Below are 27,582 nucleotides of genomic sequence, written 5' to 3' on the forward strand. Positions count from 1 at the left end.
ATACCATAGCATGCGGTCTATCCTAATATCTATACCATAGCATGCGATCTACCCTAATATCTATACCATAGCATGCGGTCTATCCTAATATCTATACCATAGCATGCGGTCTATCCTAATATCTATACCATAGCATGCGGTCTACCCTAATATCTATACCATAGCATGCGGTCTACCCTAATATCTATACCATAGCATGCGGTCTACCCTAATATCTATACCATAGCATACGGTCTACCCTAATATCTATACCATAGCATGCGGTCTACCCTAATATCTATACCATAGCATGCGGTCTATCCTAATATCTATACCATAGCATGCGGTCTATCCTAATATCTATACCATAGCATGCGGTCTACCCTAATATCTATACCATAGCATGCGGTCTACCCTAATATCTATACCATAGCATGCGGTCTACCCTAATATCTATACCATAGCATACGGTCTACCCTAATATCTATACCATAGCATGCGATCTACCCTAATATCTATACCATAGCATGCGGTCTATCCTAATATCTATACCATAGCATGCGGTCTATCCTAATATCTATACCATAGCATGCGGTCTACCCTAATATCTATACCATAGCATGCGGTCTACCCTAATATCTATACCATAGCATGCGGTCTACCCTAATATCTATACCATAGCATACGGTCTACCCTAATATCTATACCATAGCATGCGGTCTACCCTAATATCTATACCATAGCATGCGGTCTATCCTAATATCTATACCATAGCATGCGGTCTATCCTAATATCTATACCATAGCATGCGGTCTACCCTAATATCTATACCATAGCATGCGGTCTACCCTAATATCTATACCATAGCATGCGGTCTACCCTAATATCTATACCATAGCATACGGTCTACCCTAATATCTATACCATAGCATGCGGTCTACCCTAATATCTATACCATAGCATGCGGTCTACCCTAATATCTATACCATAGCATGCGGTCTACCCTAATATCTATACCATAGCATGCGGTCTACCCTAATATCTATACCATAGCATGCGGTCTACCCTAATATCTATACCATAGCATGCGGTCTACCCTAATATCTATACCATAGCATGCGGTCTACCCTAATATCTATACCATAGCATGCGGTCTACCCTAATATCTACACCATAGCATGCGGTCTAGCCTGCATGGGGGATGTTTTAAAAATGTCCAATAAAAATGTAGAAAACAATAACGCTGCAAACCCTGGAAGCGAGGCTTTTTAGCTGCAAAATATGGAGAAGAATTCTCTCACTTGTAATATCTGGATGCTGTGGACAGAAAGAGTGAACACAGCCATAGTTTCCTTTTTGTAGGTGTCACTCAAATTGTTAGTCACACACAAAAGAACACATACTGTTCTGGAAACAAAGGAGTGAAACTAGAAAGTGTTAGAGCTAAGGAATTATTTACAAGCCCATGTATAAGGGCCATACATTATTAACAGGGGCTAACTAGTGAAGCTTCACATGTAAATGATTCAGACAGAACAAACAGACACTGACCAAACATTTCTGGTTTTGACTCGCATTACTTCTTTACCTTTTTCTTTATCACAATGTATCTCTACACAAAGGTATGGGGTGCATTACAAAAATGATATAGAGTCCGCTTGCTTCCTCATTGACAATATAAGGCTAAAACTTAAAAATGCAATCAGTTTTTGGCCTCAAAAAATATGTTCACTCCTCTGTATTTCATGGTTAGGCCGGAAGAACTTGTTGAAAACATATGTCCTTCCCAAACTACTGTATCTGCTACGCACGATCCCTATCAAACTCCCCAGGTCCTATCTTGATAAAGTTAGACGCCTCTTTTCTTCCTTCCTTTGGAACCAAAAGCGCCCAAGAATCAAGCACTCACGACTCATTCAGCCTCCAAACAAGGGGGGATCGGGCTACCTGATGTCCAGACGTATTACTATGCCCATCAACTGGAGCGTTGGCTCCTCCTGACTTCCCCCAAGGCCAATAGTGATAACTTAGCGGTCCGACTAGAAAGCCATCTTTGCTCTTTAGCTGACAGGCTAGCACTATGGGGCATTAGGCCATCTCTGCCCACAACCAGCTCTCTCCTATATAGTGTAACATCTGCCTGGTCCTATCTGAATAAATTGGCCCCCCTGCTATCTCACCCAAGGCCTACCCTCCCGCTGGACCTTCTCCCTTACTTAATCAACCCACAGCGGGAAGTCTCGGCGTCGTTTTGGAATAGGCTCTGTCACTTCACCCTATCCTCTTTCTTTGAGCCGGATGCATCACCAACGACATCTTGGCTCCTGCAGAAAACAGGCCTTGTCTTAACTAATTTTTTGCAACGCATAGACTTCTCTACCACCTGCGAATCCTATCTATCGAAGTGGCAGTCAGCGGAGAGCACATCGTGGCTGGAAACATTCTCTACTGACTTCCTACAGGTTAGGGGTGCATGCTCTCGCCTATACCGATTCCTACTCTCCCTCACTGCTGATTCTAGCCCGGGATTCTTGACTCATTGGGAAACTGACTTACAAATCCAGTTGACGCAGGAGGACAAAAACAAATTACTAGCCAACGCCCATGGTTTTTCCAGATGTATCCGGATACAGGAAAACTCGTACAAACTGGTCACGCACTGGTACAAGACCCCTTCCTGGCTCCACTCCATTGACCCCACTGTCCCTGACACATGTTGGAGATGCTCATCCGGAATCGGGGATCTTGCGCACATATGGTGGCACTGCCCCCTTATACAACCATATTGGACCGCGGTGCTCGATGCAATAGATAAGATCTGTTTAACCACCCTCCCCCGAGCTCCTGAGCATGTCCTTCTCTGGTTGCCCCACGACACCTTCCTTCCTAAAAGGGGGGATCTGGCGACGCACCTATTAGCTGCTGCGAAGCTCCTCATACCCCTGTACTGGAAAGACACTTCACCCCCATCATTCACTCACTGGGTCCTAAAAGCCTCAGAAATATGTAGACTGGAGGAGCTAGCGCACTGGAACACTATGTCAAGACCAGCATACCTCAAGACCTGGTCCCCCTGGTTAGCAGCGAGAAACACGATCTTGGTACGTTATTTGCTTTCAAATCAGCACTCAAGCCTCGGCACTTCACATTGAGACAACCTTCGATACCGCCTTTAACACAGCCATTGAGAGATACATCTTCCTTTCTTCTCTTACAACCTTGATGCGCTTACTGCTCTTCATTTATCCCGCCTAGATGTTTGCCCTGTCCATACCTTTGTATTGGTTTGTCCCCCCCCCCCCCCGGTTTTGTCTCTCTCCCTCCCACCCCCTCTACCCTTCCCCCTCCTCCCCACCCCATACACTTTCATTGTTATGTTACGATATGTTTATTTGCATTGTAAAACAAAACAAAAGTTGTTCATTGTACCTTATATTTTTGTTTGCTGAGTGGACATGCAATCTAGTGCTCTGTACTTCTTAATAAAAAACAGTTTTTAAAACAAAAAATATGTTCACTCTGCTCTATGATCACTCTGTTGTATTCTGCTCACACACAGAGCTCTGTAGAGAAGGGAGGGGATGAGGGGGATGTTAATTGATTCATTGCCTCATTCAGTGCACTGATGGCCTCTTATCTCCAGCATAGAAGTATTACAGAATTTTTTAACTTAAAGTTTTCTATTAAAAGTTATTTTTTATGAAAAAGGACGTTTATGCTGGAGTTTTACATTTTTGAGAAGTTTCTGATTACAAGTTTCTTGGGCCGCAAGAACTCTCCGTGCATTACTCTTTCAAGAACGTGAGTTACATCATTTCTATATAATTTTTGCAAGTTGAACCTAAATTTTTCCTCCCCCCCTTGTTTCCCTTTGACATGGTATTACAGAATAGCAGAGTGTAGCAGCAGTTGTCTGTGTGTGTTTTCCAGATGCATCCTACTTTACTCCTCCCTTCTCTATAGACTAATATGTAAAAAATAATAACTCAAAGGCAACATATTTGTTAAATAAGATATATTACAAAGTTTCTTATATTTGCATATACTATTCGTGTCTGAAAAGGGTTTTTTTTAGAATTGGAGGTACACTTTAGAGCAAGGGTGCTCACACTTTGTCAGCATGTGAGCTACTTCATAACATTACCAAGTCGAAAGATCTACTACCCACTTCTTGTGGGTGGGGCGTGTCTGTGGGCGGGGCATGTGGACGGGGCCTGGCGGATCATGAGAGCAGGAGACAGCAGCGTTCTGTGGCCGCCCTGGGATCCCCGGTGTCTGCTTGTTCACAGCGCAGGCTGAGAGTTATCTGTGGACACTGGCAGGCTGGGGCTGCGGCAGCCCCACCTGCCAGTGTCTGGAGATGACGCTCAGCCTGCGCTGTGAACAAGCAGCACCCCGGCCCCCTCCATCTCTAAGAGCGGGGAGTGCGTCATCCCCCGGAGCTGCTGCTGCCCGGCCTGCAAGTGTCCGGAGTGCTTGTTCACAGCGCAGGCTGAGAGTCGACTCTCAGCCTGCACTGTGAACAAGCAGACCCGGGGATCCCTGGCTGCATCCCGCGATTGACCCATACGTCCATTGCGATCGACCGGTAGATCACGATCAACGTATTGGGCACCCCTGCTTTAGAGGGACAATCACCATCAAATCTGCAACAAATTCATAATTAGAGGACCTTTCAATGTTTTCTACCATTGCTGGTATTATTCATCACTAGAAAGCTGACAGTGCTCTGAATTCAGCTTTGCCGGTATGTGCAGATGCAGTAAAAATCCTCTGGCTCACTAAAAAGCAAGTTTATGACAGTAAATATGTAACATATTATATATCTAAATAATTATACAATATTAATAATTGTAGAATATTATTTAAAATAGCTAATAATTTTATATTTGAAACCGGGGTCAGAGTCAGTAATTTCTTCTAACTCAAAATTGATCCTGACTTTGATTCCATGAGTCTGACTCCGCAGCCCTGGTTAGAGCATAATGTGAACACAGCCATATCATGAATTAAAGAGGTTGTCCCAGGTCGCATACTCACCAGTCTTCGTTTCTTTGAAATCTCCTGTCTTTGTTTCGTCATTGGTGGGCGGGGTCACATACGCAAAGCCAAGCGGCGAGATGCCGCCGGCCCTGCGTGCGCGCTCATAAACCAGTCTAGCCTTCACAATGCAAATACAGACCCGACAGGGTGCCGGGTCTGTATTCGCATTGTGAAGGCTAGACTGGTGTATGAGCGTGCACGCAGGGCCGGCGGCATCTCGCCGCTTGGCTTTGCGTATGTGACCCCGGAGTCACGATGCGGAATAACAGCATCGCTTCTGCCGCTGCTTGCTTCAGCAATGTTGCTGGATTCACCTGTGTCGGCGTATCTGTCCCCAGCATCCGCCTCTCTATTACAGCGGATGTCGGGGAGTGTTAGACGCCGGCACAGGTGAAGCCAGCAACATCGCTATGCTTCTGCCCTGCATGAAGCAAGCAGCGGCAGAAGCGATGCTGTTATTCCGCTCCTCCGCCCCCCCCACCCCCGGAATAGCAGCATCGCTTCTGCCGCTGCTTGCTTCATGCAGGGCAGAAGCATAGCGATGTTGCTGGCTTCACCTGTGCTGGCGTCTAACCCTGTGCCGGCGTCTAACCCTGCATTGGCAGCCCCTTCCCCCAAAGGGTAAACTACCCCCCCCCCCCCTTCCAGGCTCGCTCCCATGCACTTAGCCCCTCCTCCCTCCCCCCTCAGAGCAGGCTGACACATCACTTGACTCAGGAGCAGCTAGGTCAGGGCTGTGGCCACAAAAAAATGAATAAAGTAAGATAGTGGACAAACAAAGCAGTTTTGCTGAAGCAATGTATTTAGGAAAAGTCTTACATTCACATTAATAAGCAGTATAGATAGGATCCTTGTGACGGGACAACCCCTTTAATGTCAGGGGAGAAAAAGGAGACAGATAATGTCCGGCTATTACGCAGACCTAGAAGAATGAATAGGATTCACTGAGACATCCGCCATGGTTATTGTTTCCTTCTCAGTGGCAGTGATGATAGTCTATGGCCTCCTTCGTGGTCAGTTTGCTTTTAGATGGAGGAGAGTTAGCGACTGCACTGGAGCTCTATACTGCCGCCCTGCTGGTTATCCTGTGTAATGTACCGGACAGCACATTTATGTAAGTTATACCTCATTGTATTATTATGGTGATGAACTCCTTAGGTTTTAGTTAATAATGTGACATGATGACATCACGATCCTAATGAGTGACATCACAGTATCTGCTGAGTGTGCCCACAGGCTGACTTTTCTTCACCCCAATATAGCTCTCTATCCCCACAGAATAGTGACTATACCTGGTCCTCTGAGCCTCTAGCCCCCTCCTCAGGTCTCCAGCGCTTAGCTCTAGGCAGTTTGTTACCAGTGGCTGCCATGGAAACGGAACAGCTCAAGAAAGGAGGATGTCAGACTCCTATAGCACAGCATATTATACCATTAGGTGTTTCTAAATAACATTACTTTTGCATATAAATTTGTTTTTATTTTCTTGAAAACATGTGTAGCCTGTAATGCTAAAGGATAGCCAAGTTCAACAGTCCCCCCTTGCACTGCTAATGGTTTCGCTCCCTCTGCCGTCCGTATCCAAGCTATGAATTCTGGGACGTGTAGTTTCGTAGAGCTGCGTGAATCTAACACGCATGCGCTTGAGTAACCGACTGTCTACACTAGGCGTGGTTTGTGTGACACGTGTTCTTCTGGGAAGTGATTGACAGCTGATAGACGGAAGCGGTGTATGGAAGCGACAGTCAGCAGAGAGGACCGCAGGCATGGTGAGCGGAGCCCGGCAGTAGGGACACATATGGATAGGGCATACATGCTGATGTTCTCCTTGTGCTGCGCCATGCACTGACACCAATCACGTGAGAACATATGGCAGACCAGTGACTTCTATGGAACCTGGCTTTCTAGATATACTACGTGTTCTCTTCTCGTATCAGACACCCGATAAAGCAGCCAGAATAACGTGTGCCCATCAATTACTACGGGGATGGACATAACTACCAGGGTAGTGACTATAGCAGCTGTTATAGGGCCCAACATAAGGGAGCCCAGAGACCTGTGGTACAATCACTGATAACTATGGAAGATGAAGCGTAATACTGAATGTGCCCCCATTACTGTACTGGGACATCACTGAAATTACTATCTTCATATGCGGTGTGCATTATCCCTGTACTGTGACATCACTGTGTGTATTATCCCTGTACTGTGACACTGCTGTGTGCATTATCCCTGTACTGTGACATCACTGTGTGTATTATCCCTGTACTGTGACACTGCGGTGTGCATTATCCCTGTACTGTGACACTGCGGTGTGTATTATCCCTGTACTGTGACATCACTGTGTGCATTATCCCTGTACTGTGACATCACTGTGTATATTATCCCTGTACTGTGACACTGCTGTGTGTATTATCCCTGTACTGTGACACTGCTGTGTGCATTATCCCTGTGACATCGCCATATGCATTAGCCCTATAATGCGACATCGCTGTGTGCATTAGACCTGTACTGTGACATCGCTGTGTGCATTACCCCTGTGTGTGACATCTGATGGGGGCCCTGTGTCGAACTTTTTTGACATGCCCCCCCGACGGACGCCAAAGACCTCAACCAACTGCCCCCCCCGCCAAATTTCTGCGCACACTATAATGCCCCATAGTGGCCCCTGCACACAGTATGATGCTCCATAGTGGCCCCTGTACACAGTATTATGTCCCATAGTGGCCCCTGCACACAGTATTATACCCCATAGTGGCCCCTGCACACAGTATTATACCCCATAGTGGCCCCTGCACACAGTATTATACCCCATAGTGGCCCCTGCACACAGTATTATACCCCATAGTGGCCCCTGCACACACTATTATTACCCATAGTGGCCCCTGCACACACTATTATTACCCATAGTGGCCCCTGCACACACTATTATTACCCATAGTGGTCCCTGCACTCAGTATTATGCCCCATATTGGCCCCTGCACACAGTAGTATTCCCCATAGTGGACACCCATGAACAATTATTATACTCTGGGGTCTTTTCAGACCCCAGAGTATAATAATCGGAGACCCAGAGGGATACAAACATAAAAAAACATCTGTTACTTACCTATCTCCCGACTCCGCTGCATTCTCCGCCGCTGTCAGCCATCTTCCGGGGACATCAGGTGACCGGGGGGGCCTGCGTCATGACACATATGGGTGCAGGTCCCGGGTAATGTGACGTCACACAAGTAGGCCCGAAGCATGCCCGGATTGCGGAGAGGTAAGTGAAAATGTTTTTTATGTTTCCTTACCTCTCCCCGGCCTCCAATCGTTATACTCGGGGGTCCGAAAAGACCTCCAAGTATAATAGTGCTTGTGGGGCACGCGGCGTCATTTACCGTAAGTAGGGCCCGTACCGGCTGAAGTAACTCCAGCCGGTAACGGCCTATTAAAAAAAACAAAACGCAGCGGTAGCGGCTGCCGCCGGGCCCCGCAATGTCCCGGGCTCTGTGGCAGCTGCTACCACTGGTACCACGCTAGTTATGCCGCTGACTGAGCCAGCTATTACTTTTTTAACAGTGTGTGAAATGATTTCTCCTTTTAACCCTATAGGGTATCACAGAAGCTCCAGAAGTCATTTTCAGGATACGTGGCGGGCTGAGTCTGTCATTTACCTTGGATAGAGCTGATGGTATGTTATTATTTCCTTTATATTATCATGGATGTATTGAAATATTTTACAACAAGTGGTTTACCCAGTTTCTAAGATTGATGGCCTATACTTTGAATTAGACCATCAATATTCGGTATATGGGTATCTGACACCTGGGACGCCTGCAGATCACTGGTACCGAGGCAGTGAGGGGGTATGGTGCTGCTCACTCACCATACATACTGCAGCGGTGAGTGTAGGTATTGCAGCGCTGCCTCAATGAAGTCTATGGTCCCGGGTCTCCCACGCTGCCTTGGTAATGGTGATCCTTTGGATAGGCTATAAGTCTCAGAAATCAGATAACTCCTTTAGTAAATATAAGTTATTAGTAGATATTGTTGTCAAAATGTGCAAGCTGACAACTTGCATCAAATGTCCCCATGTCTTGTAAGTCCTTATGCTAAAATCAAACACCAGTCACTGCGGTCCTTTTTATCCAGACCCTTTATCTGGAATCCCCTTTTATCTGGAAAATCACTATTCAATAAGTAAAAAAAATAAACATGAAAATAAACCTGTTTCTTTCTTAATGCAGAATCCTCCTGCAAGAAGGCTTTGGTGAAGGAACTTGATCATCTGTCTTCTAAGCTTCTGTCCGAATCCTTGGTGTTCCATGTCAGCCGCTCTACATTGTACATATGGCCCAACACCGGAGTCAGCACATCACCCAATGACCTGACAGAGGACTCCCCTTGTAGAGATATACTCGGCTTTATTCAGTGAGCTCATGTCATTTCTTGATTTAGAATAATATCACGCCAAGAGGTATCAATAGTTCACATACAGTTTTATTGTTTCTAGGTCTGATGATGATGATTCTAGGCGCCGATCTTCGAAAAAAAAGGAGAAAAAATTGCAGGAAACGGTATGAGGCTTACCGAAAAGCTAATTTATTCTTGCTTTTGCCTTGTGTATCTCTTACATTTGTACCTTACATAAAAATTGTAGTCAAATGTATCCCCTGTAAATTATTGATACCCCCACACGTATATAAAGATTTATAATGGTCCTTTCTGCCCCTTTAATTATTAATGCATTAATATTTCTGAACCTGGTCAGAAATATGAATGCAGGCAGCAGGCCAAGGTTATGAAATAAAAATGCATCCTTCCCTGTGTTCCTGCACCGGGCCAGTGATCCTCTTCACTGCACTATTTGTATATGGAGCGGCTGCAGCAGTGATGTCAAGCTATCGAGACCGCTGCAGCCACCCACCGCTCTGTACAGTACAGCAGTATGCCATGTTGGGATGCCGCGGTCCTGATGTTGTGACATTAAGCTGTAACTGGGCTGTGTATAAGCAAAGGTGACAGACAGACCAGTGCCGGTAAAGAGGGGGATGTACATTATAACATTCGCCTGCTTTAATATTTATGATAGGACAACCCATTTAAATTAATAGTTTCCCTCAAGTATTAATGCCCCTGAGCCCCCTAATTAATAATACCTCCTGAATGCCTCCTTAAATCATTAATTCATCAGTTAATAGTCTTCCCCCCCCCCCCCTCCCCAATTAATAATACTCCTGTATAACCCCTTAAAGGGATTGTCTAGGAAATAGAGAACTGGGGTAGGAGGACTGGGAAAGTGGAACAATGGAAAAAAATAAATAAATAAAACATACTCGCCTATCCTCTGGTGTTCTCCTGCTGCTCTCTGGTCCAGCAGCGCTTGGAGGGCTTATTCTCCCTGAAGTCTTTGCCGCCCGTGACCACCTAGACCAATCAGTGGCCTCTAGTGATCACATACAGCAAGGACTGCAGCGGCAGGGGACACCAGTGAGCCGAGGAATGGAGTGTTTGAACTGCAACAGTGTTTTGTATCTTTGTGTGTGTTTGTAGCAGCCCCAGATCAGGCCGTGCTGGATCTGTGGGTTCCTGCTTGTTCCAATTACAGGTCACTTGGTTAGAACCAGCACCAGCCCTCAGGTCATTCCGCCTCCTTTCCCATTTTTACAAGTAGTTGCCTGTGTCATGGGGTCTAGCTTTACTGTGGTCGGCCACATGCCATAGCACAGGTAATCGTCTGTAAAAATGGTAGAGAGGAAAAAGGAAGCTGAGCAACTCAGGGACTGAGTGGTTTGATCATGTGGTCCGGGGTCAGAACCATCCCTGAGTACCAGATCAAGCATGATAAAATGTGGGAGGAAGTAAGTAAAATAAGTCCCTGGACAGTCCCTTTATTGACAACTACTGTATAACCCCATTGTTTACATTACAATATGATATTCTGGTGCAATCTCTGTTGTTTAGGTATTTTTTTTGTACTGTGTGTGTATGTATGTATGCATGTGTGATATATATATATATATATATATATATATATATATATATATATGTATGTGTTCAGCTGAACTAATAAACAGCTTTCTGTATCTCTTGTCAGCAGCAGGTAGTAAACCTCAGTCCCATGTTTGACTTGTCAACCTCATCTAAGGCCGTGGCTCCAACAATTAATTACAACACACAGAGTCATCACCTTGTGAACATCACTCTGCCCATGGATACGGCTGTGTCTCTTTCCGCAGAAGAGAAATGGGGCAGGTCTGTATATGTATTCATAGTCTTTTAGGTCCAATTCCACAATTGAATCAGATTACACTTACAGATGCCCTGTTAAAGGGGCTTCACCAAGTGTCTGATGGTATAACTACAGGAACTTCCACCAGCTGTGAAAATGGGGTTCACTTATGTAAGTAGTGCAGAGGTCAGATATGTACAATGCTGCTCCAAAGAGAAGCTGAAGACCATGCTTAGTTATTTTTTTTTTCTTTCCTCCCTATCAGTATGTCTTTGGAGTGTAGAATACTGTAGATTACACCACTAAAAAGTGTTGTGACCAGTTTATAAACAAATTTACTGCTGACAGACTCCCTTTAAAACTTTGTACAACCCCTTTTAAATGTTCAGCTGCAGGTCTTCTCTAAAGTATGATGTTGGGGTAGGTTAACAATACCATTATTAATGTCCGTTGCCGTCATCCATCATAGGATGAGAACAGCAGACATTAATAGGAACAGAACAGACTTGTCTGGTATGCTGCCGCGTTCTCTCCCATGTATAAAAGCATGATGGAAACTTCCATTTCTTGTTTTTCTCTGAATATTCTGCAGATCTCACCCAAACTCTGCTTTTCATCAAACAGCTGATCTACACAGGTCCCAGGTGTCAGATCCCCAATGATGCATAAGAGCAAAGGAAATTTGTAAGTGTAGTGTGTACATCCCCTTAGAGTTCTTAAAGGGGTTATCCACCTTCTGAAAATTGATGGGTCACCTTTAAGATAGGCCATCAATTTAAGACTAGCAGGGGTCTGACTGTTGGGATCTTCAGGCGCTGTGATGCTCACTTGATGTACTTTTAGCAGTATTCCATACACATGAATAGGACACCACTGCAATACCAATAATACCTACTACTACAAGTACGTCTAGTGAGAAGTGCCTAGCATTTAAACTCCTGTAGATATAAAACTAAGATCTGCCTTAAAGATAAGCCATCCATTTTAAAAGGTGGATAACCCTTTTAAACCCTGAAAGAAGGAAAATAAGAATGACCGCAGCGCAGGTTGTGATCAGTCTGTGATGACTATTGAGCTCTATATTCTATACAGCAAGACCTCAGTATCCGAAGTTAATAGTTTCCAAGTCTTCTTGTCGATACTGGAAAACGGATAATATCAAACACTACTCCGCACCATGTACAGAGCTAGAAGTAAATAGTACAGTATTCTGTGCGGTGACTGGGCCGTGCTGTTACTGCACACTATACAGAGCCACCTGCTTCTGGCTCCATACACTACTTAGAGAACAGCTGGTCAGTGCCGGGTTGGGTGTCGGCCTTCAATGATTTTATATTAATGACTTGTCCAAAGGATTGGTCAATAACATAATGCCGTACATAATCCCCTGCTGCAAACCTTGGCTAAGTGAAACTGCGGATACTAGGGATTTATTGTACTTATTTGTATGCCAATTTTTACGTTCTTGTTGTTTTGAGCAGGGTACAAAAGATCCTCGTGAACAAACTCACACAGCAACTAGCTGATATGGAGAAATGTCTTCTGAAATATATGAAGGGAACCGCCATCTCTGTGGCAGAACCATTTCACTTCATGTTACCAGGAAGGCAAGAACTTGTCACTGTGGTTTATCCTGCAGGAGTTGCAGAGTCTCAGCTCGAAGATTCTAGAAAGGTATGTAGCAAAGCCCTAGAAGAAAGTCCTCTTTATGTCTTATATTAAGGCTAAGGCCCTACAGTGGGGGCCACAGCAATTAAGCACTGCAGGAAAAACCACAGTGGAAATACGTCACGGTTTTTCCTGCAACGCTTTTCACAGAAAGTCTAGAGTTTTCCTTTGTGGACTTTCTGCTTCAGTTATATCTATAAGGAAACCGCCAACATTTCTGTAGGTAGAATTGACATGCTGCGATTTATAAAAATGCAACTGTTTTGAAAACCATAGCATTTGTTCTGCACGTATTTTTCTGCAATGTGTGGATGGAATTCTATAGTAAAGTGCAGCATTTTTTGCTCTGATTTTTACACCACGTGTTGTCCTGAACTAAAGGGGTTTTCTGAGCTTTGATGACCTATCCTCGGGATAAATCAATAATTGCAGATCAGCAGGGATCCAACAGATGGGATCATTCACATAGTTTGTTCACAGCTCAGTCCCATTTAAGTGACTGAGCTGAGCTGCAATATCAAGCACAGCCCGTATACAAATGTAAGGCATTGTGCTTGTTTTTATGTTTTAAAAGCTGGAGTATGAAACGCCAGTGCCAGTCTAATAATTTTGTCCCATAGTGGGTAATAATTTTGGGCAGCAATGTTCTTTAAAAAAAAGATAACTAAAATCACACAGGCTGCACTTTCTGCGTTTTGTGTGAAAGGGGGGTGAACCTTAGTGAGAAACATGAGTGTTGGCTTCACCCTATGTGCTGTAACTTCTCTCTTCTATCCAATATTTTAGGCCTTACATGCTGAGTTTAGCCTGCCCCTTGACAAACCATATTTCAAAAGAGCCAATGCCTATCATTTTCCAGATGAGCCATATAAAGATGGATATCTTCGAAATCCACATGTACATCTGAACCATCCAGCTCTAGAAGGAGGCATTGTGAGTACTGCTGTGTCTATAAAGTGCACATCTAGCTATAATAGTAACTGGAAGATCGGAAGTAACTCACCAAAGCATCTGATAGTAATCCATCACCTATTTATTCTAGAATTATATAGATTTTAGAAAATGCAGCATTACCCCCTTCTCGTATCTCCGAATCTCTGTAGAACTTTCTATATACAACTGTAAGAGGAAAATGGAGTAGTAATCTGTTTTTGCTTGCTTTGCCTGATAAATTGCTGTAGTTTTGCTGCCTGTCATTTACAGGGGTATAAGCTGTTTTAAGCTAATCTCTCCAAGGGCTCGTTCACATCTGCGCCCAGGACTTCGTTCTGTAGGTTTCCGTTTCCTACACAAAACAGGGCAGGAGACGGAAACCTGCTGGCATCTTTCAAATCCATTCACCGGCGCTCACGGCCGGACTCGGCATGACAGGTACGGAGACCCGAACGCTGGTGTGAACCCAGCGTAAAGCGTACCCTCGATTATAAAACAGCTTTTCATAAATGAATAGTACAGGTGAATAAAAGAAATGTATTAACGTGTATTATTAAAGCAGTATGTTTCCTTCACTATATATTGGACTGAGTTACAATTTACATTGAAGTCTATGGAGGGGGGAGGAGGAAGAGGAGGCTGCTGCTGGAAAAATAACAAAACATACAAATACCTATGAGTTAGAGAGATGTTCTGACAGTTCTGCATAGAATGAAGCAATAAATCTATCAAAACAGCTTCCTCCTCTCCATAGACTTATGTGTGTTAGCTGGATATGGAATCGCTATATAAATAAACAGCTTGTTAAAGGAATGGAGATCAGCCTGAGAAGGAAATTGAGAAGGAAAAAAAAAAAATATATATATATATATATATATATATATATATATATATATATATATATATATATATATATAGTGTTCCTCCTATCAGTATGTCTTTGGAGTGTGGGAGGAAACCCAAGCAAACACTGGAAGAACATACAAACTCCTTGAAGATGTTGCCCTTGGCAGGATTCTAACCCAGGACTCCAGCGCTGCAAGGCTACAGTGCTAACCACTGAGCCACTGTGCTGCCGTGGAAACATATTTTTTTTTAAAAGTGATATTACAAATTTTCTTAAATCTATATGTACTATTCATTTATGGGTTTTTTTTGTTGTTTTTTTATTATATATTTGGAAGTACAATTTCATATTAGGGTTCACATCCTTCATATGTCACAGTCAATAATCAGTTATGCCTTGAACTAGTAATATATCTTCTCTTTATAGGTCTCCTTGGTACAGGGAATCTACAGTTACCATCACTACATGCAGGACCGTATGGATGACAATGGCTGGGGTTGTGCCTATCGCTCTCTCCAGACCATCTGTTCTTGGTTTAAATATCAAGGTTATAGTGACAGATCCATTCCAACACATAGAGAGATCCAGCAGGTATGTTTCACAAGAACACAAATGCAATGATTTTATTATACACCTAAAATTGTATAATGTGTCCAGTATAGCCTAGTCCAGGTGGTGAACCTATGGCTCACGTGCCAGAAGGGGCACTCAGAGTCCTCTCTGTGGGCACGCGTGATGTCACCCAGCCAGGCTCCTGAATCACTTGCTCACAGGTAATCCGGGACAGCTTTCCCAGATCCCCTGATGAGAGAGTGATTCTGTCAGGTGTATGTGCAAATGCCACTGTGGGGAACATTGCACTGTCTGGGGGCCACTGTGGAGCACATTGTACTGTCTGGTGGTCACTGTGGAGCACATTGTACTGTCTGGGGGCCACTGTGGAGCACATTGTACTGTCTGGTGGTCACTGTGGAGCACATTGTACTGTCTGGGGGCCACTGTGGAGCACATTGTACTGTCTGGTGGTCACTGTGGAGCACATTGTACTGTCTGGGGGCCACTGTGGAGCACATTGTACTGTCTGGTGGTCACTGTGGAGCACATTGTACTGTCTGGTGGTCACTGTGGAGCACATTGTACTGTCTGGTGGTCACTGTGGAGCACATTGTACTGTCTGGGGGCCACTTTGGTGCACATTGTACTGTCTGGTGGTCACTGTGGAGCACATTGTACTGTCTGGGGGCCCTTCACTATTTATATCACACAGGATCTGTTTTATGGCAAACATGTGATGTTATTACAGGATGTAAAACAGATCTTGTGTGATGTAAATAGTGAACATTAATAGTTCAAAAGTACCAAATGAAAACTTCTACCTTTTCATTACAAAGTTGTTTTGTATCATTGAAAGCCCTGTAAAGCCCCATTCACGCTACTATATTTTGCGGGTCCATAACTGTCCACAATTATGAATCCACACAGTACTAAGGTTAAATTGCAGTATTGGCACTTTGGGGTAAATTAGTGGGTTTTGGGTTGCAGTTCTATGAAAAGCATGCCATCACTGGTCTAGACAAAACCTGGATCAGCAGCACAAATATTGTGCCATGTGGCTAAAAGAAGCAAACAAGAAATGCACTTGCACTTATGAGTCCAATGTATTTGTGAGGGCAGATAACCCTCTGTCTCTCCCACTCCCCTCACCGTGATTGATGGGCCGCTATGCATCTGAATACTATCTATCATTACTGAGGGGCAGTGGGATCTCTCTGCTCAGGAATAAGCTAGTGCATGTTGAATCTCTCCCAGCCATACAATACAATTATGTTGTGTAAAATACAGTGGTTTTGTGTCTGGAATTTCCTATTCATTTTGATGGATACAGTCTTTATTGAACAGGCTCTGGTTGATGTTGGAGACAAACCCACAAGCTTTGTTGGATCCCGGCAGTGGATTGGCTCAATCGAGGTACAGCTGGTGCTTAACCAGCTGCTCGGTGTCACATCCAAAATCATCTTTGTAAAGTAAGTGTCAAAAAGTCAGGATGATAGTTCCTTTAGAAGCTCAGAATGATTCTATAGCACATGCTTCAGGTCCTCATTAGTATGTGCTGTCAATGAATATAAACATGCTAGTATACAAGTAGGGGCTGAAAACCCAGAATGGACCAAATACACAAATTCTCACATCTCAGACTTCACTCCTGTTATATGTAGTCTCAGCAGAAGACAACATTGGTACAAATCGTATCTGTCCTGGTTGTTTACTACAGTGTATCAGTATAGAATATATTATTGATCTGTAGTTGGATTTTTTAGTTGGCAGATGAATGCATAGACTGGATATAGTTGTTGCAAACACTCGGCTGTGAGAATGACTGTGCAGGTTTTTAGCCCCTATATGTAAGTAAGACTGTGGGATTTCAGTGTCAGAGGGGGATTAAAACATGGCTGATTTCATCTTCTCATGTCCGTTGGTCACATGGCTATTCTGCAGCTAAGTCCCATTCATTTTAATGGGACTGAGCTGTAGTATTTCTATGAGACCAACAGGCGCAAGGTCTCTTCCTGAGAAGAACAAAGCAACCATGTTTTCTGATCCTGCAGAGCCCCATTAAACAGGACTTGTCACCTGTCCTAACCTCTATATTTTAGTAAATGCTTGTATCCACTTTAAATAAGGCCTGAGAACAAGATACACCAGCCATTTTACATCTATGGGAACATTCAACTAGATAACAGTAGTCCAGTAAGTTAAGGCCCTAATAGACTTCCCTATTGTCAGGGTTATAAATATCAATGAGTGCCCCTAGGGATAGTAGCCCTGTCTCATAGAGTTGCAGATCAGCTGACTATCAAGCAAATTCTTGCAGGTCGCTGATCGTATCTTTTATACCAGACAAAAGATATAAATTATTGGCAGTGCAGCCAATAATCCATACAACAGAATGGCGTAGAAATTATCGCAGTAGATACCGCTCTCCTCCTCCGTTCAGTTTGCATTGGGCTGTGTAATTAGGCTGACGCAAATGAGTGCCGATCAATGCGTTTCTCGTAGATTGCTCTTATACTATATATATGTATATATATAGTTGAGCCAAGTAAGCCTGTTGATAAAGGGTGATAAGTTTGGGCTAACAGTTCTTCAGTCTTCCCGGAAGATAAATGGGATACGATTTAGTGTTAATCATTTACTTTTATGTTATCCAACTATAAAATTACAGATCGGTACCTATAAAACAATGGCCATAAAACAAATTTGCTGTTGATGGCTAGTGTGATTTTTATGGTATTACAGCTATGATGGGGCCTATCACTTTATTTTCTACCTTCACAGTCAAGGTACAGAACTGGCATCTAGAGGGAGAGATCTGGTTACTCACTTCCAGACAGAAGGAACTCCTGTGATGATAGGTAAGTGTAAACTGGGACATAAGAAAGTCTTATTCACACATCAGTTTTTGTAAAAGCACAGAACAGGTGTAACTCTTTCCAGTGTACTCCTGGTTTTGGCTTACAAAACACTGATGTAAAAAACCAATGTGAAAAAGGCTAAAAAAAAGTAGAAGTCCAGGAGTCTGTCATCGGAACTTTTATATTACACGCTTAAAGTGTTTTTCCCATATTTAAATAAAAATTCAGGGCATCACGGTGGCTCAGTGGTTAGTGCTGCAGCCTTACAGTGCTGGAGTTCTGGGTTCGAATCCCACCAGGAACAACACCTGCAAGGATTTTGTATGTTCTCCCCATGTTTGCATGGATTTCATCCCATTCTACAAAGACATACTGATGGGGAAAAAGTACATTGTGATCCCTATATGGGGCTCACAATCTACATTACAAAAAAAATAAAAATTCAGAATTTTTTTTGAAAGTTCTGTTCACTGAGCCTCATAATAGCCTGACACTTCTTGCCCTGTAGAGATTGCATTACAGCAGTCACCGCTTACATCTGTTAGATCAGGTCGTCAGCTGTGTGTTCATTTTTTGCATGTCAATGATTTGTAAAACACTGAAGTGTGAATAGGACACCTGTTCCCAATAATGTTGCCTCAGCTATTAAGTCAGCACCATCTTCAAGACGTAATAGTGCATCATGTGAACAGGTGTCTACCTGCTGACACGGGGAGTTAATGGGATTCTATCATTTAGAAAAGGGATTTAGAGGTAAGCATATGCCTGCATAGCCTTTAAAAAGGCTATTCAGGGGCTGCCTCCAGTTCTGCCAAAGACCCCCATTTTTAGTAAAAACGGGTAAATAATATATGCAAATGAGGCTCACCGAGCACCCTGGGTATTCCTCAGGGCCAGCATACACGCCCCATGTCATACCTCTGAAACGTCCCTCCGTGGCTTGTACTCCAAAAGACCTCCTCCTCCACACGTCCTGTACCACCTATATCTGCTGTAGTCTCGCTCCGGGAGGTTGAAATCCGGTGCATGCGCATGCCCGAATGTCATTTTGTTATAGTGAACTGCACGGTCTACAATAAAATGGCGCTCGGGCATGCACAGTACCACTCAGAACGGAACATTAATGTGCATGCATGGAATTTAATCCGCCTGGAGCGAGACTACAGAAGATGTAGGTGGTACAGAACATGTGGAGGAGGAGGTCTTTTGGAGTACAAGCCACGGAGGGATGTTTCAGAGGTATGACATGGGGCGTGTATGCTGGACCTGAGGAACACCTAGGGTTCTCGATCAACCTCATTTGTATATATTATTTACCTGTTTTTACTTAAAAAAAAAAAAAAATTGGGGGGTCTTTGGCAGAACTGGAGGTGGCACCTGAATAGCCTTTTTAAAGGCTATTCAGGCATATGCTTACCTCAAAATCACCTTTCTAAATGATAGAATCCTTTTAAAGGGTTCCTGAGTTTTCATGAAAAGTTAAAATATCTTCCAGGTCTAGCTGGGCAGTCTGTTCTATGACTAGATAAGCCTTCACACATGGTGTCCTATCGGATTTTTTGTTGCTAATAGCCCCATTATAGCTGCAGCACATATTACGTTTTTCTATCAGGCTGTGGGTGTGTGCAATAAGACGGAATCCGCCCCCCCTTTCCTTCAGACACACACACACACACACACACACACACACACACACCCTCACCTCACCTCACCTCACCTCACTCACCTCACTCTCTTATTTCTTTATGTAATTCTGCCAGGAGTAACTGGACAATAGGGAACAAATATCTGAGAAAAGTTTAAGTGAACATAGTATAGGAAATCCAGGGACAGGTGACTGCATATAACAGGGAATGATGCAGCTAAACAGATCCCTGAAACAAAGAGAATTGTATGAGCTCAGTGTCACAGAAAGCTGCTTACTGTCTATGACTAGTATCTTATCAGCAATAACACAAGCAACCAGAAGTAGAAACTAGTAAATAAGCAGAATTTTCATACATTTGTAAGGTGTGAAAAGCTCTCAGTCCAGTGTCCAGGTAGGGAAGGCTATTTCAGATGTATGTGGAGGCTATGAGAAAAACCTACCCCCTCCCATCTACATTCAGTGTGTGAAGAGACAACAGACTATTCCCTCCCCTCCCTCCATTCTCTGTTATCACGGTGAAACAAGATGGGTTCACAAAGGACGGAAGATCCCTTGTATCAGGAACAGTTAACCAAAAAGGAACCACCTAGATGCAGGAACTTTTGAGAGATTTTTGTTTTAGACACAAAATTGCTAAATTTGTATATACACGTACACTAGAAGTACATTACATTCTTGTACAGAAACACATACTCTATTAAATAAGACTAATTTGTATGAAACGTTAAAAATACCAGCAATAATGTTTTGAGAAAATGTCAAAACTACATGCATACATATGCGGTTTCAGCTTGGCTACATGTTATGTTTGTTATGCATCCATTATTTTTTTTTTAACCAGTTGGGTAAAAGGTTACATTTGGCAATAAATCCAATTAAAAATGTTGTACTTGTATGAAAAGGATAGAAGGGTTTGTGGATAAAATATCCCCCTGTAAGTTATCCTGGCAATGTTTCAGCAAACCTTTTCCTTTGCTCAGGCGGTGGCGTTCTGGCACATACGATCCTTGGAGTAAATTGGAGCGAGACAACAGGAGAAATCAAATACTTAATTTTAGATCCACATTACAAAGGAGCTGAAGATCTACAAACCATTGTGGAGAAGGTATTGTCTGGGATGTATTCTATTATTTCAGCTAGAAATGCACTTTGAGTTGTTTGGAAATCATTTACTGAACATCTTCCTAGTTTTCTGTTGTCTCTAGACCAGGGGTAGGGAACGTACGGCTCTCCAGCTGTTGCAAAACTACAACTCCCAGCATGCATACTGGCTCTGCTGTTCTTGGACCTCCCATGGAAGTGAATGGAGCATGCTGGGAGTTGTAGTTTCACAGCAGTTGGAGAGCCGAAGGTTCCCTATGCCTGCTCTAGACTGTCCTACATTTCTGAATATTGGTGCAGTAGTGATATGACTTTGAAGGGGTTATCCAATGGGTATAAACTTTTACAAAAGGAATGGGTTAAAAAAGAAAATGAGAAAATATCACTTTTCCTCCCACTGCCTTTGAGGTTCCCATTGGTTTCTACTTCTCGCTGCCTCTAGACACACAGCAGACAAAAACCCACCCGATCACTGATCAACACTATGGCTGGTGATTGGCTTAGTAGTCGTTTCATATGTGTTGAAAGAGGAAGTAGAAACTTGCAGGAATCTGGGAAGCATCTTAAGGCTGGATTCACACAGGGTTTTTTTGGATCAGATTTTGACGCAGAATCTGCAACAGAATCCAGTTCAAAAAAACCACCTCCCATTGAAATCAATGGGAGCCGGTCATTTCCTCTTTCCGCAGCAAGAACAAACTGCTTGCTTTAAAAAGAAGTGACCTGTCCTTTCTTCAGGCGGATTCTGCCGCTGTTTCAGCAGCAGACGTCCGCCTCGCAATACCTCCCTCCCAACTAGGCTGATTCATTCGGGCGTAATCCGGAGCGGAATGCCGTCGCGGCTAGCCGTTTTTTGGACTAGAATCTGAGGTGGCCTCAGCGTCAAATTCCGGTCCAAAAAAACTCACATGTGAACTTCCCCTTACTGGGAGAGACTTGGGGATTTGTGAGGTGTCGCACATATTGTACATATACAAGTATTAATCTATACAGAGTTACCTTCACATGCTGTCCGTGAATATGACGCACATCCGCAAAGGACAGACTTGTGAATAAGGCCTAATATACTGTTTAATCGGTGGGGCCCTATAGATTTTGTAGGGACTCTCAATTGTCAATATATTGAACTTTTCCTGCAGTAGTAATAATATATTAATGTCACAATGTGGAATTGGTATTTTATGAAGAATATAATTATTGGTGTAAAAACAGATTTGAGGCGAAAGATCCACATCACCCTGTTATAAGATAAGAATCCTTTAATAGTCCCACAATGCAGTTTATGAAACTTTGTGTCAAATATATCATGGAAACTGGAATGTGAATAGTTTCATGTGAATCATAGGAAACCCCTTTAAACACAGCATTACTTACCCCTATGGAAAGAATGGGGGATAAGTGTCTGATCGCTGGTACTGAGTGGAGGTTGCACATGTCCACTGCTGCGCCATTCACTGGACTTGGCTTCCTCCAGCAGAGACCAGACCCTTATTCTCTATCCTTTTCATGGGAAAACCATTTTTTAGGTAAATTCCATTGTGTTTACAGTCCAATATTTGGTATACATTTTATGATATGAATATGCTTATTTTTTTTTTCTTTTTGCCCCAGGGATGGTGCGGATGGAAGGGAGCTGATTTCTGGACTGCAGACGCTTACTATAATCTCTGTTTACCTCAGCGGCCTGTAGTTTTTTAGTATTGGGTAACATTTATTACAAAGAAGGTATTTTAAAATATTTTGTTGTATCAACATGTTATTTCCAGCACCGCAAATACTCAAGGGTAAATAATGTGTCCATTGTATAATAGAACAGACTTTTTCTTTTTTTTACTTTGTGTATTAATTCATCAGAATTTAAAGGTATTCCAAGGCTAAAATGATTGATGACCTATCCTAAGGATAGGTGATCAGTGTTAGATCGGTGACCCTCATGTATCAGATGTTCTCAGCAGCCGACACATAGAAAATGGAGCAGGAAGCAGACAGCACGGTTATGTACAATGACCAGACCAGGGTATTGCAGATCACACACCTTTCACGTCAATGGGAGCTATGCTGTAGTGACTTCGTTCAGCCACTACACAAAGAACGGCAGTATCTGCTTCAGTAGTGACAGGTGGGGTACGACAGATATCTGACTGCAACTGATCTGATATTGATGACCTGTCCTTAGGATAGGTTCTCCAGAATAAAATTTATGACCTAAGATTTCTGCGTTACTTACAGAGGATGAAGAAGTTGTGTTATTACACAGGTTTACAGTACAGATCTTAGCCCAACCTGGCACCTGTGTGATCATCATAAGAGGCAGAAACTTTATACATACATTAGAAGAGGGGAAAATGCATAGCAAAGATTGATACAGAGTATTAAACAATTTTATTCCGCAATGAGTAAACGATATTTGCCGAAACCAGAATACTCCTTTATTGGTACTAATCACATTTTATCATTGTTATCCTTTAAAGGGAACCTTTCATGTCCTCTAACATTGTGCGTATTATATCCACTGATCAGCTGAATTCATCGTACTGTCACTTTTGCCGGTATGTGATGTTAGTTTCGGTAGAGATGACTGCAGTGTCAGAGGGGCTGGCCTTACAGCTCAGCGTCATTGGTGGGTGATGAGGAACGTCCCACCAGACAGTATAAGACTATAGAAGTATACCGTCGGGAGTAATATTCCCGACCGTCCAGCAATGACTGTGAGCTGTAAGGCCGGCTCCTCTGACAGTGCAGCAATATAGGTAACGGAACCAAAATCTCTGCAACAGGGCCAGATACTGGGAAAACTGATGCAGAAATCAAAGTGTTAGGTCTGCTTGGAGCTGCTTTTATCTGTGGCATTTTGAGGACAAAACTAGGAGTGGATTGAGAGAAAGATATTTTCATTTATATTTTTCCTCTTCCCCCCCAAAAAAAACACTAAATTGATACTACTTCAACCCATCAAGTCTTCAGTTTCACCACTCCAGTGATGTGGCCTCAGTGGTCACTTGAGGTAGTGGGTAAGCTATCACTGCAGCAAAGACATCCCAGACTACTTCATATGACAGCCGAGCTCAGTAAGCACTGCAGGACTACCAGAGGAATATACATTACTATTAAAGAATCAAAAGGCAAAATGACAAGTTTCTGCAGTGGCAAGGGTTAACTTCAAAAACCTGCATTAAGATGCCTTGCGTGATGTCCAGCAGTCTTCACATATCCTACAACGCAGGAGGGTGCACATTACTTATGACTAGACGCTTCCTTGTAAATGAGCCTCTGCAGTTCTGTGCTCTGGCATACATTGGAGGGATTATTTACGCTAGTAGACTGGCATACATTGGAGGGATTATTTACGCTAGTAGACTGGCATACATAGTAAATCTAGCATGCTGCCATTACACTTGTCCATGAAAGTGGCATGGGCAGCACAAAACAAAAATAATCACATTTTTGCAACAACAAAAAAAAACTTCAACTCATGCCAGATAACTTGTGTACAAGGCGTAATAAATTGGCCATACTGAGATGCAATTGTGTAGACAGTTGATACCTCATAAACATTACTGACCATGTTGTTGTTCATTCGTGTTTTATTGTATAGGGGCATTTCAGTGTCTTGGATATCTGCACCAAGTTTGGGTTGTTAAATTACTTTAGAAATTAGGATTTAAAAAAAACAACTCCACAAGCTTATGTATAGTTTTTATTATTTGAAACATGCAAGTATAAAAACAAAGAGATAAAAAAACCATCTGTCCATGTAGCGTGCATGAAACCCCCTCCTTCCAGCAGAGAGGCAGTAGTGTCTATTAGCTTAATGTGAGCCATTAGGTAAGAGCTCCTCACGGAAGCATATTACTGCCAAGAACATATGCAGATCATCTTGTATCCAGCTACAGAAAGCCTGGAAGGAAGAGAAGAGACGGTTGTTATAGTGCAAGTATTAGAAACATATTTTACCTTTATTATTGGACTCTGTTCACCTTAGTGGTATTATAGCTATACATATTGCCATATATTACGCTAGGGAAGAGGTTTTTTGGCTCACATTTTTCGGTGATGTCGAGCATAATAAATTATCAAGCAACAGAGGCAAATCTACAGGGTTGTGGAGATATCACTAGATTATTTACTGTGCTGGCATGCTAGCAGGGCAGAGATAAGACAAGGGTCCAGCTTTCTCCCCATACTTAGATAGAGGACATAGATATCTCTGATTGTGACCTGGAGGGTTGTTCTGCTGCTGCTTTAAAAGTAGGTCACATTTAGGGTGGTTTGACACTTAGCACCAGCCACAAAAAAAACAAACAAACACACTTTTGTGGAATTAAAAGAAATAAAAATAATATTAGTATGGTCTAGGTATGGTATTTTTTCCATAGGCTTCTTTAGAGCGTCAGACTGTAAAATACTCACCGTCTGATCGTCTCCTCTTTCCATAAGCAGCTGTTATGTTGCAATGTCCTCTCTTATTACCGGCTGTTGTCTCCTGTATCTCCTGCATTGAGGACCGCGCTCTGGAGAACGTATCTTGCGTGTGTTTTACAGTTGCCAGATATTTTGCACATTCTTCAAAACCACTAGACAACGCCAAAGCTTCAGCTGTGAGTCCTTCCTTATTACAGACACTGTAGAGTAAAACGTTATCAGTCACCTCGCTCACACCGTACACTATACAGGCCATGAACTGATCAAGCAATACAAAGAAGGACTTACTCAAGTCTGGCATCGTGAGCCACAAGCACGCTGAGGCACTCCAGACTCCCAGAACGAGCCGCTTTGTGGATCAAGGTTTCTCCAAAGAGGTCCTAGAAAAAAATGGCAGCAGATATTAATGGATATGTAGCACCTAAAATAAGTAACATTTATATAGAAATAATTACCATGCACATTCTGCTTGGAGAATTCACCAAAAGAGCCCATGACTAACCTGGAAACATAAGTAAAGCTCTTTGATATGAGCTCAGCCTGTAATCCTCCAGCTTACCATTAACATATAGGCTGCAGGGACAGGAAACCCTATAGGCATATCCTTTACATGCAGAGCTCCTAACATACAGTAGCTCTATAGAGTAATGGACATTTCCAGAAATCAGGAAAGGTGGGAATTCAACCCACTATGGGGCACATGACTGCACAGCTCCCAAATGTGACAATCTCCACGCTATGAGCTGATCGGGCACAACAGTGCGCCACGGCCTCTTATTTTCAGCAAGGCGTGTGGGTCGAACCGCTTGTACAGTGAGTCACCGATACTATCTTCAGCCCTGACACAAAAATGTGCTCCTACGGCATCGCGAATTATATCATCCCTGCGTGACTTCAGTCTGGTTCGCTTAGTTTTTAAGCTGAAACCAGGAGTGGATTCAGAACATGGGATCTGAACAAAAACTACATACATGTGAGGTTAAGGTGGCAAAAGCAGTCCAACCATCTAATGTGCAATTCTCCCTCAGTACTAGATATATGAATAGAGGGATCAGACATGCTGATTGTCAATATGCCCAATCCTGTTATCCAGAGGTGTACGGCAGCATTTTAGCTGAATATACGCATACTGGTCCAAGGGCAAGGTGTATGTTTATGGGAGGGGGCTTGGTGGATTGCTGTCAGTGTGTGTATGGCTGTGTTCACACTAGCACTAGCTTTCCCTGACATCTTTAGCATCAGTCATGGCTTCTGATGGGATTCTGATATTTCTATAGGCAATACCAAGTAGCGCAGTGTGAATACCGACCTGCTGGTTAATGTCCACTCCAGTCTGCAGCTGCCAGAGAAGGAAAAAAGCATGTCCCCCGTGTGCGGCCAGGTGTGCAGGTGTCTGTCCTAGGGCATCTCCCGGAGAATTCACCGCTGCTCCAGGCTCCATCAGCTGGCTCAGGCTGGAAAACTGACAGGAAAGTTTCCAGTTAGCCGGGCCACAACAATGTCCCTCACATATGATAGGTGTATCAGTCCTGCAGCACCACATCTGCTAGGTGTATCAGTCCTGCAGCACCACATCTGCTAGGTGTATCAGTCCTGCAGCACCACATCTGCTAGGTGTATCAGTCCTGCAGCACCACATATGATAGGTGTATCAGTCCTGCAGCACCTCTTACCTCCTCCTCCTGCAGCATCTTCTCCTCAGGTCACTGATACACACACCGCGATCCTCCCTACACTCGCGCCACCAGCGCTCTGAGCGCACAATCTCCTCTCTCCACTCTTCTACATCTAGAGCTGCCCGAAGCCCCGCCCCCCGGCACGTACTCAAACAGCAAGCACATGGCGCAGCAATACTGCAGTCTACGCCCACGCCCGAGCTGATTGGCTAGTGCTATAAGAGTCCCGGTTTAGGCGACAGCTGATTGGCCGGTTCGGCTATAAGGGCGTGTCCCCTTCTGTGGCTGTGTTGTGGTCACGTAAGCAGGGGTTGGGGCTGCCTGGCTGACATGCGGGCTGCTGTGAGCTGTCACGTAGGCTGTAGCGGCTGTCAGATGTGTGGAGGGGGAAGGGAGCCAGGCTGCAGGATGCCGTGCACGTATGACCAGGAAGTTCAATGAGCCGGAGCTTTTATGTTTGCGCCCATTATCAGGCTGCAGTCTTCTCCCAATGTGCTTTAGCTGGGGCCTGTCACGTTTACATGCCAAGGGGGGTTCACTTAGATAAGCTGCTGGCATTCTGTCACATTCACACCAGATGTAAACAAAGCAGTCACTACAGGTCATCTGCTATTTATAGGACCTGGAATACAACCACA

General features: G+C 43.6%; 2 protein-coding genes across 3 annotated transcripts; one reads left to right on the top strand and one right to left on the bottom strand.

Annotated features, from left to right (window-relative positions):
• Positions 1 to 6,703: 6,703 nt before the first annotated feature.
• Positions 6,704 to 23,204, top strand: UFSP2 (UFM1 specific peptidase 2). 2 transcript variants are annotated; one of them, XM_075259205.1, is made up of 12 exons: positions 6,704 to 6,788; positions 8,617 to 8,695; positions 9,252 to 9,435; positions 9,518 to 9,581; positions 11,102 to 11,259; positions 12,718 to 12,910; positions 13,691 to 13,837; positions 15,111 to 15,275; positions 16,584 to 16,708; positions 18,021 to 18,097; positions 20,726 to 20,850; positions 22,458 to 23,204. In XM_075259205.1, the coding sequence occupies exons 1-12, from the start codon at positions 6,786 to 6,788 to the stop codon at positions 22,542 to 22,544; spliced, it is 1,407 nt and encodes a 468-aa protein (XP_075115306.1). In that variant the 5' UTR covers positions 6,704 to 6,785; the 3' UTR covers positions 22,545 to 23,204. The 2 variants fall into 2 exon arrangements, with proteins under 2 accessions (XP_075115306.1, XP_075115315.1); XM_075259214.1 differs by having other exon boundaries at positions 11,105 to 11,259.
• A 1,395-nt stretch (positions 23,205 to 24,599) lies between these two features.
• On the bottom strand, positions 24,600 to 26,999 carry ANKRD37 (ankyrin repeat domain 37). The gene is made up of 5 exons (XM_075265993.1): positions 26,942 to 26,999; positions 26,578 to 26,730; positions 25,557 to 25,648; positions 25,257 to 25,468; positions 24,600 to 24,744 (listed from the first exon to the last, which is right to left on the bottom strand). Exons 1-5 carry the CDS (start codon positions 26,957 to 26,959, stop codon positions 24,734 to 24,736), a joined length of 486 nt encoding a protein of 161 aa, XP_075122094.1. The 5' UTR covers positions 26,960 to 26,999; the 3' UTR covers positions 24,600 to 24,733.
• Between the last annotated feature and the right edge of the window lie 583 nt (positions 27,000 to 27,582).

The sequence above is a fragment of the Leptodactylus fuscus genome, chromosome 1 (assembly GCF_031893055.1).
Source record: "Leptodactylus fuscus isolate aLepFus1 chromosome 1, aLepFus1.hap2, whole genome shotgun sequence".
In the NCBI taxonomy this organism is placed as follows: domain Eukaryota; kingdom Metazoa; phylum Chordata; class Amphibia; order Anura; family Leptodactylidae; genus Leptodactylus; species Leptodactylus fuscus.